Source organism: Nymphaea colorata, chromosome 2, assembly GCF_008831285.2.
Source record: "Nymphaea colorata isolate Beijing-Zhang1983 chromosome 2, ASM883128v2, whole genome shotgun sequence".
NCBI classification, from domain to species: domain Eukaryota; kingdom Viridiplantae; phylum Streptophyta; class Magnoliopsida; order Nymphaeales; family Nymphaeaceae; genus Nymphaea; species Nymphaea colorata.
In genome coordinates this window covers 11,003,192-11,025,730 of record NC_045139.1, presented here as the reverse complement: position 1 = coordinate 11,025,730, position 22,539 = coordinate 11,003,192, and the positions used below count along the sequence as shown (strand labels likewise).

At 37.1% G+C, this 22,539-nt stretch overlaps 1 protein-coding gene across 1 annotated transcript; it reads right to left on the bottom strand.

Annotated features, from left to right (window-relative positions):
- Positions 1 to 104: 104 nt before the first annotated feature.
- On the bottom strand, positions 105 to 17,872 carry LOC116247632 (ubiquitin carboxyl-terminal hydrolase 5). The gene is made up of 14 exons (XM_031619856.2): positions 17,692 to 17,872; positions 15,269 to 15,529; positions 14,402 to 14,546; positions 12,181 to 12,240; positions 12,004 to 12,099; positions 11,215 to 11,628; positions 9,051 to 9,191; positions 8,802 to 8,972; positions 5,147 to 5,404; positions 4,899 to 5,047; positions 3,356 to 3,925; positions 935 to 1,208; positions 594 to 836; positions 105 to 513 (listed from the first exon to the last, which is right to left on the bottom strand). Exons 1-13 carry the CDS (start codon positions 17,814 to 17,816, stop codon positions 654 to 656), a joined length of 2,847 nt encoding a protein of 948 aa, XP_031475716.1. The 5' UTR covers positions 17,817 to 17,872; the 3' UTR covers positions 105 to 513; positions 594 to 653.
- Between the last annotated feature and the right edge of the window lie 4,667 nt (positions 17,873 to 22,539).

Sequence of the window (22,539 nt, the reverse complement as noted above, 5' to 3'; positions counted from 1 at the left end):
TAATCTACACACCATGAATCCAACATGTGATCAGTATTTTTCTATTTTATATCTTTTTTTTCTTGTTTTTCTCTCAACCATCCATATGCTTTAAATAAACGACATTGATTAAATGACTGGATGACTTTATTTATGCAGAGTCATTGTTCTATATATATATAAAAGTAGATAGTATTAGCCCAAGTAATTCATATGAATAATTTTGATTGTCCAAATAGTGGCCAATAACCATCTGCATAAGTAAGATATATCAGCTTTCTTCTGCTAATCTACAAACCAGAGATACACGGCATGAGCTTCAAAAAATTGTAGCACCGTCCAACCGTCCCCATGCTTTAGGATCCATGATGCTTTCAGAAATCGGCTCATTTGCATGGCTATGAAAATTTTGTCTAGCCGTTGCATGCACTCCATCTTGGCGTGTAATCCGCCCACCATGCATCAGCCGACAATGTGACATGCTAACATGTATGCGAAAGCACACTCAACAAGCATGTTCCCTTGCCAACAACTCTGCATCGAAAATCAAAGCTTATAACTACATATGAGTGAGAAAAACTGATATCATAATGCATTTGCCGAAGCATACGTACCAAGCAAATACCAGTTGACTGCTCTATGGCTTAAACGCTTATCACTCGTACTGCATTGAACTACTTCTTGCAAGAAAGTTTCTCCTGTTCTGCAGGAGAGATAGATCCGTTACTCGTGGACCCAGCTTCTCCCTTGACTCTTCTGTAGAAAAATACATAAGCAGCAGCCGACTTCACTTCTTCCTCAGTTATCGTAGATATATGACTGTCATCGAAGTTATACCACCTGTTCTCCTCTAGAATCTTCAGGATGGGCGAAGAACATAAGCATACAATTTAATAGAGCATCTCATGACAAACTAAGCTCTTAGCCAAAAGAGAAAAACGGTTTAGAACATCACCTTAATGTGTGCAGTATAATGTCCACTTCCCATGCCACCATAGTGGTTACTCAACGCGTAGAGCTCATAGAGCTGCCGGCGACCACTATTCTTGTTTGCTACGTAGTTGGTCAAGTCGAGGTCATGGATAGGGAAGTTGACAAAGTTTTCCAGTTTATGTTTTACAGATCTGCTGTAGGAAAACCTTTTTAAATGAATTACTAGCACTTCTGGAAGCCTCCATAGATCCAGCTTTTTGCTTGCTTGTCTCCGCTCTTTGCACTGCGGACAATACCTTCAGGAGAAAAGAAGAAATAATCGTACATGAAAAACAAATCCCTCAGTAAGACCTCGAACATTGGAAGAGCCATGTTATGTTGGATAATTTTCATTCAAATGCTCCTGCATATAAAACAAAAGTACAAGTAGAAACCAGAAGTAATGATCTCCATGCACAACCAGACGCCAGACCCTATCTACCCATAAACAAGCACACACAAGCGAGACACATAGCCATGTGTTTTTTAGCATGCGTTTAAGCATGTGCTTTCCGTGCATGTTTATGATATATTTCTTACTATTCATAGCAACATACTGAAACTGCTGATTATGTATCCATTTGACTATGTTTTCTGTTAGACCCTGCAAGATGCTGTGTAAACATCATTTGTGAATGAAAATAGATTAGAAAAGTTCAAGTTATAACACATGAGAGCCGCAGCACAAGCCTTAACTCATCCACAAATTTCACCAAGCCTACCAGGCTACCAATATTTGTCAACATAACAGTCACTACTGTCATCAGGAATTTCTCAGAAAGGGTTTTCCTAGGATGTTCTTTCACAATCTTGTTTTCCCTGAGAATATAGGAGGGTGAATCCCCAGCCCTGGGGATTCACTAGACCCACAGCTGCCAAAATCATCAGACGGCCCTAACTCTCACATGCAGCCCAATGCAATCCACCCACAGCTGTAGGCTGATTTGCACCAGACTGCATATGTGAGTGCCGTGATCCACAAACCCTGTACATACATACATACATACATACATACATACATACACACACACACACATACACACACACACACACACACACATATATATATATATGTGTGTGTGTGTGTGTGTGTATACATGTGTATATATATATATATATATAAGAGAGAGAGAGTAATAGAAAAGAAATATGATACAATGAGTTTTCTACTATTTTTTGAAGTATAAAAGCGACAAAAAAAATTATACATTTAACATGTACACTTTTTTTCAGAAAAAGAAAATATTGCCACATTATTGGAATATTATGATTGCATTTTCTTTCTGGCAATATTTTGAAAAGACCATGACATTTTTGCCAATAATATCAGCCAGCTTCAAATGCTGAAAGTTTGCTGAAACTATTGCATTCAAATACCAGTGATATTCACAAGTTATGCAACTCCTCAACCTAAAAAGGATCATGCATCAAAAGAAAAAAAGGGTCCAGGGTTGCATTCAAATACCAGTGATATTTCACAAGTTATGCAACTCCTCAACCTAAAAGGGATCATACATCAAAAGAAAAAAAAGGGTCCAGGGGCAGAGCTAGATTTTTTCCTATTAGGGCCCAGGAACCATTATATAGTTTCCAAAGTTTTCACGGGCCAAATGAAAAATTTTGATAAATTTATACAATGGACTTTAAATTTTTCAAACTCGATGAGGGGGTGGGCCAGCGGGTCCACATCAAGAAATATTAAATACACATTTCTCTGTAATCTGCCTCACTGTGTAAAGGTTGGAATACCTTTTGATGAGAACCAATACAAAACATGACGTCAGTTTTATCAAGTCAAGACTGTTCTGGTACCATGTATTCAGAGAGTCCATTAAGCAAAGTAGCAAACCTTAATTTCACGTGAACACATGCATTTATGTCAACCTACACTAGAAGTTGTGCTTCTCCGTAACATGTACTTGGGGCTTGGCCTCCATCATTCAACATTGGCTAAATGTTGGTTTCACATCATTTCACATACTTCAATGGAGACCATGAAAAAAACAAGAAATAAAATTATCAAAGTAAATATCCAAGAAGATAACTAGGTGGACATACTACAAACACCAAACCAACTAATTTTCACCTCAGTTTGTCTAGTTATCAGAAATGAAAAATGCACCACATAAACAACTGCAGATCTCACATGTGCTCTGCAAAACGGCAAGCCCCAAAACTATTATGGAACAAATGGGTAAGAAACAATTGCATGCTTAAGCTGCCTAACATGTCAGACTCACTGTACAATCTTCAGTAAATTGTACTTGTTTTATGGAAAACAGAGTATTGCACAAGTATGTCAGTCACGTAATCATGGTTCACTATAGATACTCTATACTCTATAGGTAGGTTATCTGCCAACATAGCATTCTAAATAGTGAGGGAGAGAGACAGGGAGACTAACCACATATCTTCAGGTACCAAAGGCTCTTCTCGCAGGAAAGCCTCCAAGCAAGTATACAACGATAGTGACTCTGCACGCGGCTCTGTGCGTGACTTCTTATTGACATTTCCATATTTGAATACTTCTGGTAGATTGTCAAGATAATGGGTGTCATACTTCTCTAAATCTTTCTCAGACCAATCAATAAAGACTAAAATGGATGATGAAGAAGTTGAAAGCCGGATCGGTTTATCTTCTCCAATGGATAGATCAATGCAGACATTGTTCTCATCTACCAATTGAAGAGGCAGCTTGATGGAACTGGCCTCTTCCTGACCGTTTTGCTCCTTTCCCATTGGACAAGCTGAACATTCATCTCTTCCATGAAGCCCTTCAGAGACTTGCTCTGCTGCCACTTTTGCTTTCTCTGGTTCTGATGGCTCTGACCTTTCGGCTCTTCGCATGGGAGCAAGCATCACCCGAACAATTTTTTGAATATCCCCTCTCGTATTAACATCTTGTAAGATGGGTGCAACAAGGGGCGTCCCATAAGGTTTCCAGACCATCTTGCTGTGAGCATTATTAGGCTCCCTGAGATATATTTACATTATTTTATGCGAGAGAGAGAGAGATATATATATCACCTCTACAATCAAGAGACGTGCAATCAACATGGCTTCCACAATAAATAATTGGTGTTTGATATATAATAGATGTCAGATCTAAGAGATTTCATTATGCAGTAAAATATTAGCAGATCAACAATGTATTAACCAGTCAAATTTATGCAAATGTGTATCCTGGAACAACCTATAGACTTCTTGAGTAATCTCTGCAAACTAAAACAGCAACTCACAGGACAATACATGCACAAACGGTTGGATAGAATGTAAAGAAAGATAATGAGTCAGGAGGAAAAATCTGGTGCATCTGCAATGACATTAACTTAGCAAATTCTATAACAAGAAACAGGCACTAAATGATCAGGAAAAAAATGAAGTCCAAAAAAGGAGAACATCAAAGACTGAATGTCAACTAGTCATAATTGGTAAGCTCTGCCAGAGAAAGCCCTCATCATCAACCATTATTATAATATACCAAATTCAAATCGGTAAAATTACCCAACTTCTGGGGATAAAAGCAATGACTTTGTTACATTCACTGCTAAAGCATGAGCCCCATCCACTTATTAAATGCATAAAAGCAGCCAACTTCTCACTTCATGTCACACAGTAAAATGAAACAGATTTAAGTTGCATTTGCCTGCCAGGGAAGAAGGCATAGTGTTATCATGCTTTTATACCAATTTCCAAGAGGTACTTTCTGAAGCACAAAGACAGTGGACAACCTGGTTGGTCTTGCAGTGATATTCCATTTTGACTCCCATTCCTTATTTGTGTATATAAAAGTTGTAGTGTTGTACTTTAATAGAAAAAGGTCCATCCTTCATTTTCAGCCATACCCATGTAATATATCCTTAGCTTACCTACATATAGGTAATACCATGCAACTTACACAAAAAAAAATACATAAATTGAAAAGGATGATACTTCATAGAGCTTACACATCTTGCCGACGGTGTATTAATTGCAGAAAAGTTGTGTTCTTTTCAAATTTTGGAAGCTTATATGCAGCGAGGTGATCATCATCCTTTATGGTGGATAGGGAGACTAAAGGATCATCCAGGAAACGGTGAATCAAATGACTGCGGATCTGCCAACACCATAGTGACAGAAACAATTAACTAACCGAAATTAATGAAATGAACACTTAAAGAGCCCATCAATTTTTTTCTAAAAGGTTCCAACAAACCTCTGCAAGTAGAAGCTTCTCCCCTGTTTTCAATGAGCAAGCACTGCTAACTGCTTGGATTAGATCTTTGCATTTACCATGCTTGGCCACGGTTACAGTGCATGGTGTTGGAAGTGCACTTCCATCACTAGTGAAGACCATGAGTGTCATCGAGCGGGTTTTTGTTGATGGTAATGGAAGTGAAAGGTACATGAAAGGATCAAAAGTAATAGAAACCTTCCCACAAACAGGGCAAACTAATGTTGACTTGTATTGACCCTGAAAAAATTAGATGATTCAAAGTTAACTGAACCTGAAAAGTTTAGATTAATCAGGAAAATTTTGAAAGTTAGCAACTTTAGATGCTACCTTACAAGAAAAAGATTTCAGAGGCATATCCTGAGCTCTAACTAATCAGAATTTACATTTTTCTTCCATAACAACCAACTGACTAACCAGTAACCAGAACTCATGTTTTTCTTCTATGACAATCCATCCAACGCTTGTTAGAATTCTATAAGATGTCAACAAAGAGGTAAACTTCCATGTAACTTCAAATTATTGCCACAAGTATCATTCTCGTACCCTTTTTGTGGAGGTTTTTCTGTCGTTTATCACAAAATATATTTTTCACAGGAACATCTCGGAAATTCAAAAGACTATGAAATGTATCAAACATAATAGAAAAAATATATGACATGACTTTTTTACCTATTTTCTTACCAAAACCTTGATAAAGATTCTAAATAGTCTTTATAAAGTTAAAAGCCAAAACAAAAGATTGGAAGAGAAATGTTTAAAATACATTACAAAATGGGATCTTTTAAAAGTGAAATTATTTTTACATATATTTTTTTGCAATATTGCCAACACATTATCACATTTTACAATTCTTTCTTTTTTTTTCTCTTTTTTGCATACATTGTCACCATATTTTCTAAATATCACAATCAATCAAAGATTAATAAGCAACAGCACAGTGATCTTAACCAACATTCACAAAGCAGTGTATGCACAACGTCAAGCACAATGTTCCAAATCATAGTTGCAAATGTTTCAAAAAGTTAACCTCGTATATGAAGTGCACATGAAGTATTAAAGGATGATAGGACATCATGGATCTCAGGATGACAGGACATCATGGATCTGGATCTCGTGAGTGAATCCAGATTCATATTTGCACTCTTATAATGGTTGACCAGGCAGTGATATACTTGTAATATTTTTGTTGTAAGTTGTACTACTTAGGCAGGTAGAAAGCCCTCACTAACAGAAGAAGATTAGAACATGCCAAAGAGGATTAAGACCATTTACAATGATGAAAGGTGATCTGTTTCATGCTATGCAGTATTTATTGGAAAGACTTTGGTGGTGTAGAGTAGTAGGAAACAAAAAGTGGTGGCAAGATCCAGTTAAAAAAAGAGTACAGGTCACTAGCAACGACCATCGCTGAGGTCACATGGATTCATCATCTACTATGAAGTTGCAGAAAAGATTTCATAGTGCACTCTCCTATGTGATAGATAAAGTGCCCTTGACATGTCGCAATCATGGTCAAGCTAAACACAGAGAGATTGATCAACACTTTGTATGGCAAAAGGTTGAAGAAAGGGAAGTTAACCTTGAATTCATTCACATAAATGATTAGGTTGCTGATTTGTTTACCAAAGGCCTTACTACTAAGGACAAGTTCTGGAAGTTTCAACTTTCAAGGCAAGTTATTCATGGTACAAGAACATGTATAAAATGCCATGGATCTGGATCTCATGAATCCGGATACATATTTGTGGTCTTATAATGGACGACAGCGGGTGGCGTACTTGTAATATTTTGTCGTAAACTCTACCAATTAGGCAGGTGGAAATCCCTCATTAATAAAAGAAAAGTAGGGTGTGCTAAAGATGATTAAGCAGAAGGCTGTTATGTGCTGCAAAGGGGCTTCTATACACACTCATTTTCATTCCTCTTGACCAAATATCTCTGGACTTCTAAATCTAACACAGGACGCAGCATAGTTGCAGCATCCAAACTGGTCTGTAAATGTATCATAAAGGAAATGTATGTGCACATAACTAGTTATTGACTAGTTGAACTAGTCAATGTACTTGTGACTGAACTAAGCCTTCTCAACTTTCGGGTCAGGGCATAGTTGACTAGTCAATGGTTTGACAACGAAGGTTATATACATTGGGCAAGAATAGGAAAGGCAAACTTCGCTAGACATATGGTCTGGTCCCAGCAATAGGCCACGATGTATGAAGTTTTTACAAAAATATGGAGTTTGCAAATCAATAACCATATTTATAAGATCAAGCACATCATTTATAAGCTATGTCACATGGGTGCAGGGTGTGGCAAGTTCCAAAAAAAAAAAATTGAGTGCGGGTGTGGCGAGAGCATATATATATATATATATATATATATTTCATTTGTCAATATTTTTAAACTTTGTTTTATCAAGGTTACCTTGAATTGATATATCAATGAAAACTCGGCCAAAACATTTTCAAAACGGCCAAAACTCATTTCCGCCGTGTCAGGCAGCACCAACACCCACACCGATGCGGGTGAGGGTGCCCGTGTGACTTAGTTTATAAGTAAGGAAATAACTCCTTCCATGTATAGTGGCTTAAGTTAAAGGTTTGTGGATCCTAACCTGCAGAACAAGGGATGCCAAGTAAACTGGTCAAATACAACTATCAAATAAAGGTAAGCACCTTAATTTACAAACTCAATATCACCATAGTAATAAAATCAAACCATCAAAACATAAGCGGTCTTTTTCAAATTAAGTTAATCTAAATAGAAAAAGTTCAATAAGGAAGGCCATGGAGTACCAGATCACTCCTCAGATCTCAGTGCATGTTCCTTTAGCATAATAGCAAAAAGACCTTGACAAGTTCCCACCTTAAAGGTTGGCCACGCCAGCCAATGCAGTTTAGCAACTTAGATAATAATATATCATAATTCTATTAAATCAATACACTCAAAAAGAGTTTGTGATTCAAAAGCTAATTATGCTTCTGTGTCACTAGCATGATCACATTAGCAGTTAAGAATAAAATTTTCCAAACCTGCCTGGATAGTGAACTACCATAAAATTTAAATAGTGCTCGCAGAGACCATTCTCCTCAGCAACAATGAGAACAAGTCAAACAACAAAAGCATCAGCAACAACATTTGCAAGAAAATTCCCATATGACTTTTCCTATAAAACATGTGCAAATTGCTCTATCCAAGTTAATTCGAACTTAACAGAGATTAGAGCTTTACATAAACAAGGTCTCTTTGGAACCAAAAACCAAAGGGAGTAAGTTCTAGTGCACAATATAAACAAGCAGAATCAGCAAAATCATATGAGCTCAATGTTGTGTTCCACGGTAAGGTGGATATGCAACAGCAGCCAAGAAGTGCATTTGGAAATGAGTTATAGACATGTATGAAGATCCAAAACCACTACCGCGCACCGAAACATACAAAACCAAGCATAATAGTGTTTGGAAACATTCAACCAACCTTACTAAAGCATAAAAGGTCCCTTAATTGTGTGCCACTAATCAACAAATACATTTGCACAGCTATCACATGCAACATGAACCAAGCTATTTCAAGTTTCAACATCAATTGAAAGAAAAATAAAAATCTCCACTCTACCTGAGTGGTACAACATACTCACTTGACAAACATCAACAATTATGGAATCATTTCGTGCAATATGATTTGCCCAATATTCATCAGCAACTTCTTCATCTGGCCTACCATCAGCATCCTTTGACTTTATATAAGGCTTGAATTTTACACGATTCAGGTCTTCATGAAGTCCATCTAACAAAAATGCCAAGAGCTCCTAAAATGAATTCAGTCAGCCACAGCACTTACCCAAGAAACATAATAGTTAAAACACACAAGACACCATGAACAATACCTGTGAGTCATGCTGATTGTACCCACTGAATTGAGGTGCAAAGCGAGCTAATTTTGTCTTAAAGGGCCGAGGAGAGACGGGTGCACGTCCAGGAGACCACAATTTTCTCAGCAGCTCTCCAAAGGCCATCGCAAGTTCACCCTATAGCAAGCACCACACAATAAAAAATGGAAATTGCTCCAAGGTACAAAATTAATTAAATGCACTAATTTCCACCACAAACTGAAGAGAAACATAGCATACAGTAAACTAGGCCATGCAGTAATGTATAGTGCAGGATAAAAGGCACAATACAGAAAGCAGGTAAAAAAAAATACTGATTGCTTCAACATACTAGAAGGTCCCAGAATGATGATGCAAGGGGTGAATTTCAATTTTGACCCTCATGGATTAGGAAAAATAAAAAAATTTCCCAAACAAAGGTTCAAAATAAAATTGGAGAAAAGACCATAAAGTGTTGCATTTTCTGCCCAGGCCCCAAGCAGAACAAAACAGATAATATACTCATCAAGCAAATAATCGACAAGGACGTGAAAGTACAAAATATGAACTTGATGCCACTAAACAATAGACATTCAACTTAAATGCCTCAAACACAATTTAGCTTATAGTAATGAGACAGAGCCCAGTACAATTATGAGGTGTGGTCTGATAAGCATTAGCTATAAGCCTATAACTCAGAAGTCAGAACCATGAGAAACAGTTTATTTCACACTTTCTGGAGCGTCCTAAAGAAAGCTTGTTTCATGATGCAGCTGAAATTTATGAAGTGCATGTCTAGACTCACACTTCATTATTTCGTGAGAATAGGAGCATAGCCACACTAACACTGACGAATGTTTTGAGAAAGGAGCAAAGCTACTAAGCTAAAGTGTATGGAATAGTCAATAGATTGCAAATACCAATATTTCCCATTTGACCTTCTTGGAGTTGCAAACAAATGCTTAGTTTACTGAGAGAAAGTCGTCATAACCTTTTTGCAGAGTGCACCAATTTTCAGTATAATTTTAATAACTATGAATTTAAAACATGAGATAGTCCATCAATATGCAACAAGTGTATCCTGGGAAATGTCTTGTTTCTAGCCTCCATATTTACATTGGACAAATCTCTTACATTTTCTCCATGCTGGATATGTATGTGTGACACTTTCCTCGTTCCTGAATATTTCATTCCACCACATTTTCACCTAAAACTCCTCACCATTATTGTAGCCATCAGAGAGATAAAATCCAATAATTTCTCCTATAATGTCAAAACCACAATATAATGTACAGTATTTGCATATTAGCAGTGCGAAGAACTAAAAGATCCAGAGAACGGTTTACTAGCCTTTAGTAATGGACCAACCAGACAAAAAAAAAGGAAATTCAATGCATCAGTGCATTTACCAGTAACATCGACCATGGATTTTTATTTTACCAAAAGGATACACATATGCTACCACATCATTCCACTTCATTCTGGTATACAGGTTTCACCAAAAAGTTCATGACAATGTCCAATTTCTCTCTAGCTGCTGATGAAATCTTAGTTACCCAAGACATGCACTAATTGCATATTCATCAAAGAAAAGAGAAAGAAAATGAAAGTGGGAAGATGCACACTCTCTGAAATATCTGTCCAAACAATCCAAACAAGTGCAGCCCTTTTATCTTTCAATACAGAAATATTCAGGTTTTCGAGGAGTGTCCCTCCGAATGAAAGACTTGCAGGTCATTCAGTAAAACCTCACTATTTGGGACCACTTCGTTAATAAGCTAACCGTTAGGCACCATAGTCCACCTTTTTTTTTCCCCCCAACAATCACACGTACAAAAAGGAAAATTTGGCTCAATATTCTCAAGCAGATTAAACTAGACAACAACAATAAAAAAACATGACATGCAGATAAAAAACAAAGGACCAGGAGAAACATTCTGACCTAAAAAATTTAATTACACAGTACAGAACTATTCTTAAAGATGTACAGCATACAACAATGACAGATTACTCCCAAGTAAAATAGCAGCAGACTTATTGGAACCTGATTATCCAATCGCATGAATGATCTATCAGCTAGTTGATTGTGACTTCGAGGATAGAACTCAATTCTTCAAAAAACAGGCTTGATGGACAATAAAATACGCATAAAGTGTAGATGACTTGTCCAACGGTGACTTACAACCATTCCCAAAGGGTTCTGCCAGTTTATTTCTTGATGATAATCTTCGCGAAAGTATCTAGCAAACTCTGGTGTATGCACAAGACACTGAATTGCGCTATTCATGAAACAAGTGTTTCCAAGATTCAGCAATCCAGTCAAACCGCCTGTGCTTCCCCTCACTACCACACCATTTGTTCCCTCTGAACCATCAACTTCGCCCATCGGAGAAGCTAGAAATTGACTCTGTGATATCTCTGAGCTGCAACTTCTGGTAACACCTTTGCTTGCGGATAAACCTCCAGCAATAGACACATTTGACTTACAAGGCTCTGCCAAGAGAGAAGCAGATTCTTTCCCAGCAGAGCCATTATCCTGCACGGAACTCATGCAACCACCACAAGCCACCCCATCATCATTCAACTCCAACAAAATCTGCAAACAAAAATGTATACCCATAAACCAGCTAGATTTGATGAATACAGAAACTACAGTATGTACCTAGCCAAATTTTGCTGGGAGAAATTTAAAAGAAAAAAAAAGGAAAAGAAGCCGTATCAAAAGACAAGAATTTAACTAGCTTCCAGTCTGCAGCTTTATACAGGTAGTAAACAACCAAAATATGATTTTCTTTCAAATCTAGCAAAGGAAACAAACAAAGAGATAGTCGAAGCTTAAGCAGCAAATGCACAAGAATGTTCATGATGCTTCGAAGCTTAATTTTTCAACTAAGCATATATATGGGTTTAACTAGGATAAAAATTACAAGAAGAACAAGAGCTCCAAACACAGATAATGGGGAAAACTTACCTCCTGGTCCATCTTTATATTAGCATCATTGAGTGTTTTATCCATATCATTCATCAAGGCTTGTTTCTTATGGCCATAATAGTTCCAAATGCATATCTACAACAAAATAAAACCAGTTTTATCTCGTTAACAACAACCAGCTTTTCCATTTTTAGATTTTTGACAGTTATCTATTACCTGGTCTGCTGTCAGATCAAATATGTCACACGCCCTTTTACAGAGTTCTCCAATGGTCTCCTGCACAAAAGAAGGATGTTGTCACAAAACATCAGTGATTGCACAATGCTCAAAATTTCATCAATGCGGTATCCTCCTAGACCAGGAAAAAGAGAGATGAAAGAGGATCTCTCTATCAAGGGAGGCAATCTGCAAACAGCTGTTATCGTTAAATGTGGAACTATGAAAATGTGGGCAAGTATCTATATCATTCCTTCTACATTCTTTCAGGCACTCCCTCATGGAGTCTATAAATGCCAAGTTTATCAACAAGTTACACAATCAAGAAATATGAGACAACAAACTGAAATATTTATTGACAATAACCACATGGTATTAGGCCTGTACCTAGGAAGGTGTGCATTGCCATTTTGTGCCCTCGGTTCATCAATTCTCAGTAAAATCATCTATTTCTTTCATTTTTCGTCAATCTCTTAAACATGCATTCATAGGTCAATGCCTGGTCTGCTCTAAAAATCCATTTTCTAGAGCATTTCCAGGCATTATCATTTGACATTGTTTACTTCTAATGTAACAATAAGATTTTAAAAATCTATTATAGCATGAGTATCCATTATTCAATTCCTGTTCTACAACCTTTCAGGGATTTAGCATGATTTCATCTGCATAGAATTGAGTGCTTCTTGATCAAGGAATCCCAACCTGGGAAATTTAGAATATTTATGATATAAAAAAACTTTTCACTTGCCATCTTGGATTCTTGCCACCAGTGAGACCCTTAAAGTTGTCTACCTGCATGATTTCATTTCATGTGCATTTAGAGTTTCACTTAAAACAAGAAACAATCAGTCCCATTCTTCATTTCCATAAACATCTTTGTACACAAGCTGAAGCGGCCACCATACATAGCTACGGTTCATCATTCAACTGAAAAATAGCATATATGTTCATACTTTGAGCGGAGGTATTTTTTTTTTTTCAAGCATTTAATAAGGCCAACATCACTAAAATCTTTGCTGCTTATCTGGGTTTGTATCAACATATATGTGAATTCTAAACACTTTAAAGCAACTGGTAGATTTTTTCTAAACCTAAGACCACCTCATCTATGGTGAAGCTTCCAACGCCATAGTGTTCTTTTTTCTCAATTTTTTTGCATATAAAGGTGATAACTCAAGAAGCTTCTGAACTACTTAACAGTTAATACTAGGAGACCTGAACTTTTTATACAAACATGGATACCAAGTTCCCAACATGAAAGTCAACAAGAATTAACTTTTTGGCAATAATAAAAGGTTTAGATCATTGTCACAATAGCGTCTTCAAGTATTACACGGAGAGATTTTTCTCGAGTGTAATATGGGAGAGTTGTTTATGTAGGGAAAATATAGAGCAAACCTAAAATGGAAGATCCTAAAAATAACATGTGAAAACATGAAAAATAAAAATTTGGTATGTAAAATATGTAAAAAAAGCCAAAAACAAAAAATGAGAAAAAGTAGCTTGTTGGCATGTTTTTTCTATTTTGGTATTTTTTTTCATAAAAAAGTGTCTTTTCTGTTTTTTTCGGCTGACCTGTTTTGACGTTTTTTTCATGTTTTTTTATGAAATAAACATGTTTTCTGTGACTATAGTTTAGATAAAGCATAGTCACAAATAACATTCTCGGGAACCAGGAAGGTATATCACCAAAGTTATCTAAAATCTTGTTCTCTAAGGAAAATTTTAGAAATTCAAAAATAATATGGGAACTAACCTGTTTACTTATTCTTATGAAACATTGACAAACATTCGCCCAAAAAAAAATTACAAAAGAAAAAAATAAAAAATATACATTATCTCAATAACAAGGTAAAATATTTACTTGCTGGCAATATTTTTCAAGTACGACAGTAATTTTTTTCAATGTCATCGGCTAGCTTCAAATGCCAAAAAAATTGTGATATTCTCAAAATGTTGTGAACATTTTTTACTATAGAATAGACTATGAATAGCAGTGACAAGCAACGCAGAATAAATTGATAAAAGCAAAAAAAGTAAATAGTGAAAATAGTGAGGTTTGACCTGTCTGCTACTCTGCTTATTCTAATGAATATGTGAACATGGTACCCATTTGAAAAGAGAGATTCTGAAATGGGATTTAAATAACTGCTGCCAAGCAGAAAAGAATAAAATGACAAAAGATGCCAAAACAAGAGATAAAAGAAATATGGGAACTGACCTGTTTACTTATTCTTATGAATGCCTGTTCTCCTTTTGGCATAAGAATTAGCAGAAGGCGAAGAAGATAGATTTCTACACACAATCCGGTCTCAGGAGAACCTGAACTAATCACCTTTCTGGACAAGGTTGGGCCCCCACCATACCTGCAAAAATTTGATAAGAGAAATGTTCATAATCATATAGCTTTAACAAAATATTCTAGATATACCACTACTATCATTTCCATCCAAGATGTTCGTCTTTCAGTTGTGATATAACAAAATAAACAACAGTTTCAAGAGATAATCTGCTGCATTTAATTACTTTCCATGGAACAAGAAACTTGAACCATATGCAGATTGACCACATACTATTTGTCCAGAAACACTGCAAGCATACTTTTCTTTGGCCAAATGCTGAATGGAATTATGAGAATGCCATTCACACTTTTCCCATTTGTGCAACTGTACGAGAATATTTTATATTTTACATATGTGACCAAACATGCTTGAAAGTTGAAACTATGTACTCACAAACAAATAGATACCTTTCCCAGTAGGGGACCCCACGAATGTTAATTCATGAGTCAAAATGAATCTCTGTATATTTTCAATTAGGAGCATGACACAACCTCGGAAAATTTGTCACAGCATGCAAATAACAAGAATTCACTACCAGCCACAAGACCGATAAATCCAAATCTGCAACTGCAAGCCTTATTTTGCATTTAAGCAATGAAAGTAAGACATAACAAGCTACCAACAGCATAAGTGCTCCAGACACACAATGAAGTGTGTAACTTGAACCATAATCACTTAGATGAATAGATTCCATTAATTTTTCAGATAGGTTTCATTAATTTTTCATATGCAGTGCCACTACGTACCAAATGTATAATTGCTTCCAAACTTCTTCAGGAAGTAATATAAAGTCATGCCCTTCTGTTAGGCTGTCATGCAATTCTGCACTTGTCTCAGGCTCCTCTTCACATGCCATATCATATATCAATTCTGAATTGTCAATGCGTGAAGGCCTCTTTGAAATAGTAGAATCTTCCAATTCACAATCATTAGCACATGAAGAGGAAGCATTGTTAGCAACACCCGATATCCCACGATGAACATAGTCAAGCCATTCTTGCCACCACCTGTGATATCACACACACCAACTAAATTGAGGGGGGACTGAATGTAGCATACCAAAAGCACATCTATCTCCAACTCTACACTTATATACCAGATATTGAACTCGAAACAAGCACGCATGTTAGAAGTCTATAGAGAACATGATTCTAAATATGCTAATAAATGTCATGAACCATGAGTCGATGAGAAGCCACAGAAAGATTCAACTGAGAATATAATAAAAATGTCCAAGTGTGAACACTCCAGTATTGTGAATACAATGCATTAATAAAGTGCCACAACATAATGTTGAAGATTTAACAACTTTAACCATTTGAATAGCTAGACTCAAGCCACAACTTTCTTGATGACGATTCACATCCAATCTTCCACCTAAATGTGGCAATGTAGTTAAAAGTCTATTTATTTCCTTGTTTTCTTTAAGTAATCTTTTGTCTTTTTTCTCTTTTATATTCTTCAGTAAGCACAGACATCTGGATGTACCACATTTGCTTGCCTTCCCATATTATTCCACTCCTCTGAGACTAGAGAGATGTTTCAGGTGCATAATTATGGTATAAATTTGATGGGAATGTTCTGCACAGGTGAACCCTGAAGAAGTCATGAAGAAACTCAAAAAGTAGTACAGCAAAAAAGAGTTTCCTGGTAGCAAAAGGGGCTAATAAATATGTGAAGCGTATATTTTATGTTCGTCACACTGACCACAAAATCTCATATACTTGAGAAGTCACAGCTGCATTACTCAATGACGAAATAGATGCACTTACCATGGTTTTTTTCTTTTCTTTTATTTTGGGTTTAAAATTCAAATAGCTGAACTCATTTTCCTTTTTGTTTATAAGTTTTTTTGTGCATCATAATCTCTCTTTCACATGGAGACCCAGTTTGCATTCAAGTTCGACCAAAGAAAAAAACATTACAATTAATGTTCATATGCTCCTCAAAACTTGTCTTAACTGTGAAGCTGAATATCAAAAAATGATACACTTAATCTTGCAAAACCACGCAGGTCAAAGTGCATTGCCAAATCATGCTGGGACTTCACAATTATTCTAAATCTTTTAAGTTTTAAGTATAGGCCCATATCTCATACAACCATCACAACACCCCCGCCCCACCCCAAGAAAAAGGACAGGGACACTTGATGGCCTAAGGCAAACAAGAAGCTGAACATTGGTAACTATAAAAACCCCCAATGGTAAAATAGACATAACTCCTAGATTGCGTGTAATATGTGGAATCAAAGCATCCATACGGTTTCAGGGCTTGGAGAGTATAAGTGAGGAATACACACACTCGTACAATCACATGTTTGCATTTATGTTCTTTAAATGGATATGTTTTTCAGCATAACGAAATTGCATCTGGTACTTGGCTGACTCGTGGAAGACAGAGGCTGAAAGGGAAAGCTCTCAATAAGGAAGTCCAGAAAGTGGAAGCCTCTGGCGTTTCACTAGAACAAGGAAAAAGATTAACAGTTAGACGCAGAATCCAACGTCAGATGAATCCTAGTGAAGACCGTCATGCTTTTCTCGACTACGTCTAAAAGGTGAAGGGTCGAATAACTAACTATAGGTGAAAACGTTACGTTTAGTAACCCTTGCGGAGTCATTCACCTTTTCTTCCTTTCCTTGTACCTGAACTAAAACTCTTGCTCCGAGAAGCTTTTCACCGTTTACCTTTCTCCGGCACATAATTCAGCACTCGCACATAGGTATCCGACCGGCCATTGCAAACCCGCAACAAGGACAACCACAATAACAGACAAAATCTATGATAAGAGTTACCTAATGAACGTTAAATGGAAGGCCCATTCCTGACATCGAAAAATGCTCAAGCAGAGCGCAATTTTCTAGCAACCAGCAATCCTTCGAACTAATGAAATTATTATGCGTGACATCAGACTGCCACGCGGATACATACTTTTCTGAATGATCGATCGTGCATACCTCAATGCCGACACCACGCCCCAAAAACAAAGTCCTTGTGCACATATGTAACGAATTTCGACTTTAAAAACTAACGAATTTCCTTCGTCCCTGGTTCCTCTTCAAGAACCATGTGAAATAAACAGGCGCACATGTATACAAGAAAAACGGAATACAGAGAGATAGACAGAGGAGAGGAAGTAAGGGATGAGAGAAAATGAGAGAGTTTGTCTTGCCTTAGGGTAATGAGGTAGAAAGAGTCGCCCTCTTTGACCCGTGACTCCGAAGAGTCGATGATCTCCCTGATCACCGCCATCTCCTCTTCCGGCGTCATCTCCGAGACGCACGATGAGCTCTCCATCGCATTCGCTTCCTCGCTTCCCCCCTCTCTCTCCTAGATTCAAGCGGGCAACGTTCGCCCTTTTATACAGGGAACGGAAGCGACAGAACGGGAGGTAGGCTCTTCCTCAACAAGGCCCCAAGCTATTATTTCGGTCCATTTTGCCCTTCACAACACTGGGAAGTATGATCGCGGACGAGTTAAATTGCTCTGATGTTCATTTGTCTTTTTGGAGTTACAGTGATGGTATTTCTGGAAAGAGCGAGTCTCCAGTAGCCTCGCCCAGTACCGGTGGATATTGCGGCGATCGACCGGCCGTGCTCCCTGGGGTACAGCGACATTCGTATCGGCGTGCGTGGTATCGTATCGGTATGCATTTGCAAAGACAATTTTGTCTGTATCAGCTTATTTTTTCATTTTCATGAATAATAATAATTTAAATATTATAAATTATATCATCCCCACAGAATTGTATGAAATTCTGGAGATCGATATTTAAAAAAGATTTATGTAAATGTTTTATGAGTATATACTCAAAACATTGTCAACGCTCATATATGAGCATTTGCAATTAGTGAATCAAATTGTATTTTGCTTCCAAGCTATAGCTTCTATATCCAAATGTTTTGGCGAAAGCAACAATTCATAGTTAATATCGAGCTTGTCACTTAGGCGATGCAGGTCTAGTAAGAGTTTACATGTAATTTTTTCATTTTTATTCAATTTTTGAAAACATCCAATATTTGTTTTTAAAGTATTTATACTATTTTATTTTAGGAATAAAAAAAAACAAAGTTTATTAATATTTATACTATTTTAGTTTCGGAATAAAAAAAAACAAGACATCACTACGATGTCTATTGGATAGGTATGCCGGTATCGATGAGCAAACTCATGATACCAAGCCAACAAAAAGTTTACAACATTACAAAAATCTACAAGTTATTTCAAATGTTGAATATTATATTTGCAAGTTGCATGGACTTGCTCAAAAGCCCCATAGTCTTAGTGTCATTTTTGTGGCGGGACAATGATGTTGTTTCATTTGGATGCTTGGAAAAAGCAATGTCAATTAATTTTCTTAAGGTTCCATTTGTTAGCCCCATATCTCAGATCTAGGACTGATTTAAGATATGAGGATTTCAAAATCAAGGATTTTAAAAACCATGGTTTTAGAAAACAATGTTTGATAACTTTTTCTTTTCTCTCCCTCTCCTTGTCCCCCTCTCTCCCTATACATCGATTGATGGTGACTCTCTCTCCCTCTCTTTCTCTCTCTCTCTCCCTCTCTTTCTCTCTCTCTCTCTCTCCGTCCATTAGGTCGAAAACCCATGATAGCATAAAACCCTAAACTTGGTTATATGTGCCATATTGGTGAATGATTTTTCGTACGTCAGCATGGTTAATGACTAAAATAACCTTCGTTCATCCTGAAAAAGAAAATTTGTTGTAAAGACAAAATTTGAAATAAAATAAAAATAAAAACACTATGAAGGACATTTTTTTTAATAAATTATCAAAATATCCTTATCTCCTTCCCATGCAACTTTTTCTCATAAAACCCTAGGCAATCCATTGGGTGAGTGGAGAGTTTTAGGCTTGAAACCCAAACATCCATGGCCTCGATGGCAACCCTCGACATTGAGGCTTCAACTCTTTGGTTCTCTCTCTCTTTCTCGGTTCTCAACTACCACGGCAGTCAAGGCTTTAGAAATCTCTCTCTCTCTCTTTCTCTCTTTGTGTATGTGTGTGTGGTTGTGGGTGAATTGAGGCAGCTGCTGGTTCCTGCCAACCAGTGGTGCTTTATGCATCAATTTCCCACACGAATCATAGATCCACGCAGGGGCAGAGGGAGGGGGGGCTCGCTTGGGCCATGGCCCGGGTGAGCCCAGAATTTTTTTTTTTATATGTAAAAAAACAAATTTTTTTAGTTTGGCTCGACCTGTCGCTCCTCTTGGCCCTACCGTCGCTCCTCTTGGCCCGACCTGCGGATGGTTTGGCTCGCCCCTAAAAAAAATTCTGGCTCCGTCCCTGAATCCACGTGAGAGATCTCATTGGGGGGGGGGGGGGGTTCGGATCTCAAAACCATAGATTTCCTCTCTATCAAAGATTTTTAATCCATGGTTCAGAGATCCAATGTTTACTAAAACTATGGATTTTGCCTTGAAATCCAACCTCAGATATGAGATCTGGGGCTATCAAACGCAACCTAAGGTGGTGAACATTAAGAATTTGAATTAATAAAGTATCTCTGTCTAGCATCTTTCCCTAAGAATATCAAATTGAAGAGAACTTCTTACAATGAGTTTGTTGCACACAAGTATATATATCTTTGTTTTGATATTCGATTTATAAGAAAAAGTCATGGGTCTCTTATACATGTAAAGGTATTCTCTGGGGATGGTAGGTGATCCATGAAGATCTCCTGTGGGCTCTTAATGACGGGAAAACTATTTGGCTGTGGGCATAATGATGGAGCTATTCTAGTCTCATTCATGTACTTGGCTAGAATACTAATTTCATGTCCTAAGGGTCTCTCGTGTGAAGGAGGCTAAAGATGTTTGGTTTCCATTTAGCTTCTGGGTACTCTTTATGCAAATCAGAGGGGAAACCACTTCACTTTTTTTTTTTTCTTTCATAATTCTGTTTTGGACTCATAGCTGATTATCTCCAGGCCGTTTGGAAATTTACAAAAAAATTGTGCGCCAGCCGCCGCATATAACTAGCTCCGGCTAAAACAGTGTCGTTGCTATGTTGTGGCTGGAGTGGGCAATTGCCCACACCAGACCACTAAATTTACAATATTCATATATAGAAACCTCATTAATTTTTAATTTTTTTTTTACATATGAATGCCCCTTCAAGTTTGAAATTTATACTTAGAGTTAGAGCGCCCCTTAACAAGAAATTTCTGGTTTCACCACTAGGCTAAAATGTTGTTGGATGTTTGTCCCACTTATCTGTAATTTTTGGTGGTTTGGAAAACATGGTTTTGCATTTGGGTGATGAACTCTCTATCAAACACCCCAAAACCACTTGGAACTCTTAGACAAATTTAACAATGATCAAAATGAGTAAAGAGGAGTTATATAGGAAACTTAGTTGGAAACTGGTTGTGTACCTGTTGTCGACAATCCTTGGCAGTGGAGGAGAGGTCTTGGTGTCTTCAAGTTACTAGAACGGAACAACATGACTCTTCCAGGATGATTTTTGTGATTAAAGATGGCCTGTGTGGGAATTAGAGAAGGCAGAGGAGGAAGAAGACTTTAACTCCCTTTTTGCATTATTGGATTACTCTTGCATGTAGTAGACATAGTCAAAGTTGCCAAAGCAAGTAGCATTGCTACCTCTAACAAATGGAAGGAGCTCCCCCCAACCCCTAATGACATCTAGTCAGAGGTGTCTCTGCCTATCCCACTTCTCCAACTACATGTAATTCAAAGCATCAAGTTCATTACATCCCACTTCACGAGCAGCGTCCTGCTAATTTTCTCCAAAACAACTTGAGAAGCAAGAATGGTGAGTTGATCTCTTTCTACAAGTTGTTTTTTCAGTTTGATGAAAACTTTTGGGCCTACTATCTTTGGATAGTTTTTGTCTATATCATCTTTTGCGCCTTTTTCTCCATTCATTATATAAGTGCTCTTTTAATCAATGTCATATCAATAGTTTTTTAGACAAACAATGAAACACACATATGTCTTTACTTGTGTGTTCCATATCTAACAAAATTTTTGTTCATGGCCTACCACAAAACAATGAGAATAGAATTGGAAATGCAATGTGACTAAAGCAAATAAGGTTTGAAGCTCTCTGCCAACATTAAAAAAAAAAAAAAAACACCCACACACTCTTAGCAACATGAGCAAAGGCTTCAAGCTCTCTCATGCCGATAAAAGATAAGGCATCATGCCCTCTTTACCATCACCAAAAGAGAGTCCCTCTCAAAGTGGTCAAAGAGAGATCTCCACCCGCAACAAAAGAGAGTGCATGCCACATAAGAAATAGTAAAGGTTGTGTCTGCAGCTTGCATGCACAATAAAAGAAGGGGATGTTTTTGTAATTTATAAAAAAACATGTTCTTTGTAGTGATTTCACTTTTTTTATTATCATTTTTATCTTACCAAAAACTTGTCTTTTTCTATGTGAACGAGGGGTACTTTTATCATTAACCATATTGGCACACGAAATTTCATGCACCAGTATGGCGCATATAACCAGTTTTGCATAAGAAAGGGCTTCTGAGGTCTCTCTCTATGACAAAGGCTTTAAGCCTTCTCCATTATCACCCAAAGAGAGTGGGAAAGACTATGGTGTAGAGAAGTAGAAAGGGCTTCAAACCCTCTCTTCCAATGCTGGAGAAAGTGAAATAGGAAATTCAAAGCTTTTGCTCTTCTATTATGTGAAAATTTATGTTATTGTTTCCATATTTTCAAACACTATAGAATAGGATAATATATTCATACATTCATTTGTGCAAGTATTATGACTAAGTCATAGTTTGCTCCAGGATAATATATTAACCTTGTTCTATAAACAACACAACAAGACATTCATTTTCTTAAATACCACAAAACAAATGTATGTTAGATTTTTTGCTTGCTATTAGCAGTTGATGTTTAAGCAAAAAAATGGGTACATGCCAACCTATTTGCCAGCCCCTCTATGCAAGACATTTGCAAAGGTGTTCAGGTTTCCTTTTTTTTTTTTTCCCTTTTTTTCATTTTCATTTTACTTGGAGGAA

Bases quoted from the DNA above. Each gene is read 5' to 3' on its own strand.
- LOC116247632 (XM_031619856.2), bottom strand. From the start codon at position 17,816: ATGGAGAGCTCATCGTGCGTCTCGGAGATGACGCCGGAAGAGGAGATG. The intron at 12,100-12,180 runs GTAATAGATAAC...ATTTTGTTGTAG, and splicing joins TTGATCTGACAGCAGACCAG to ATATGCATTTGGAACTATTA. The intron at 8,973-9,050 runs GTATTGTTCATG...AATTCATTTTAG, and splicing joins ACAATCAGCATGACTCACAG to GAGCTCTTGGCATTTTTGTT.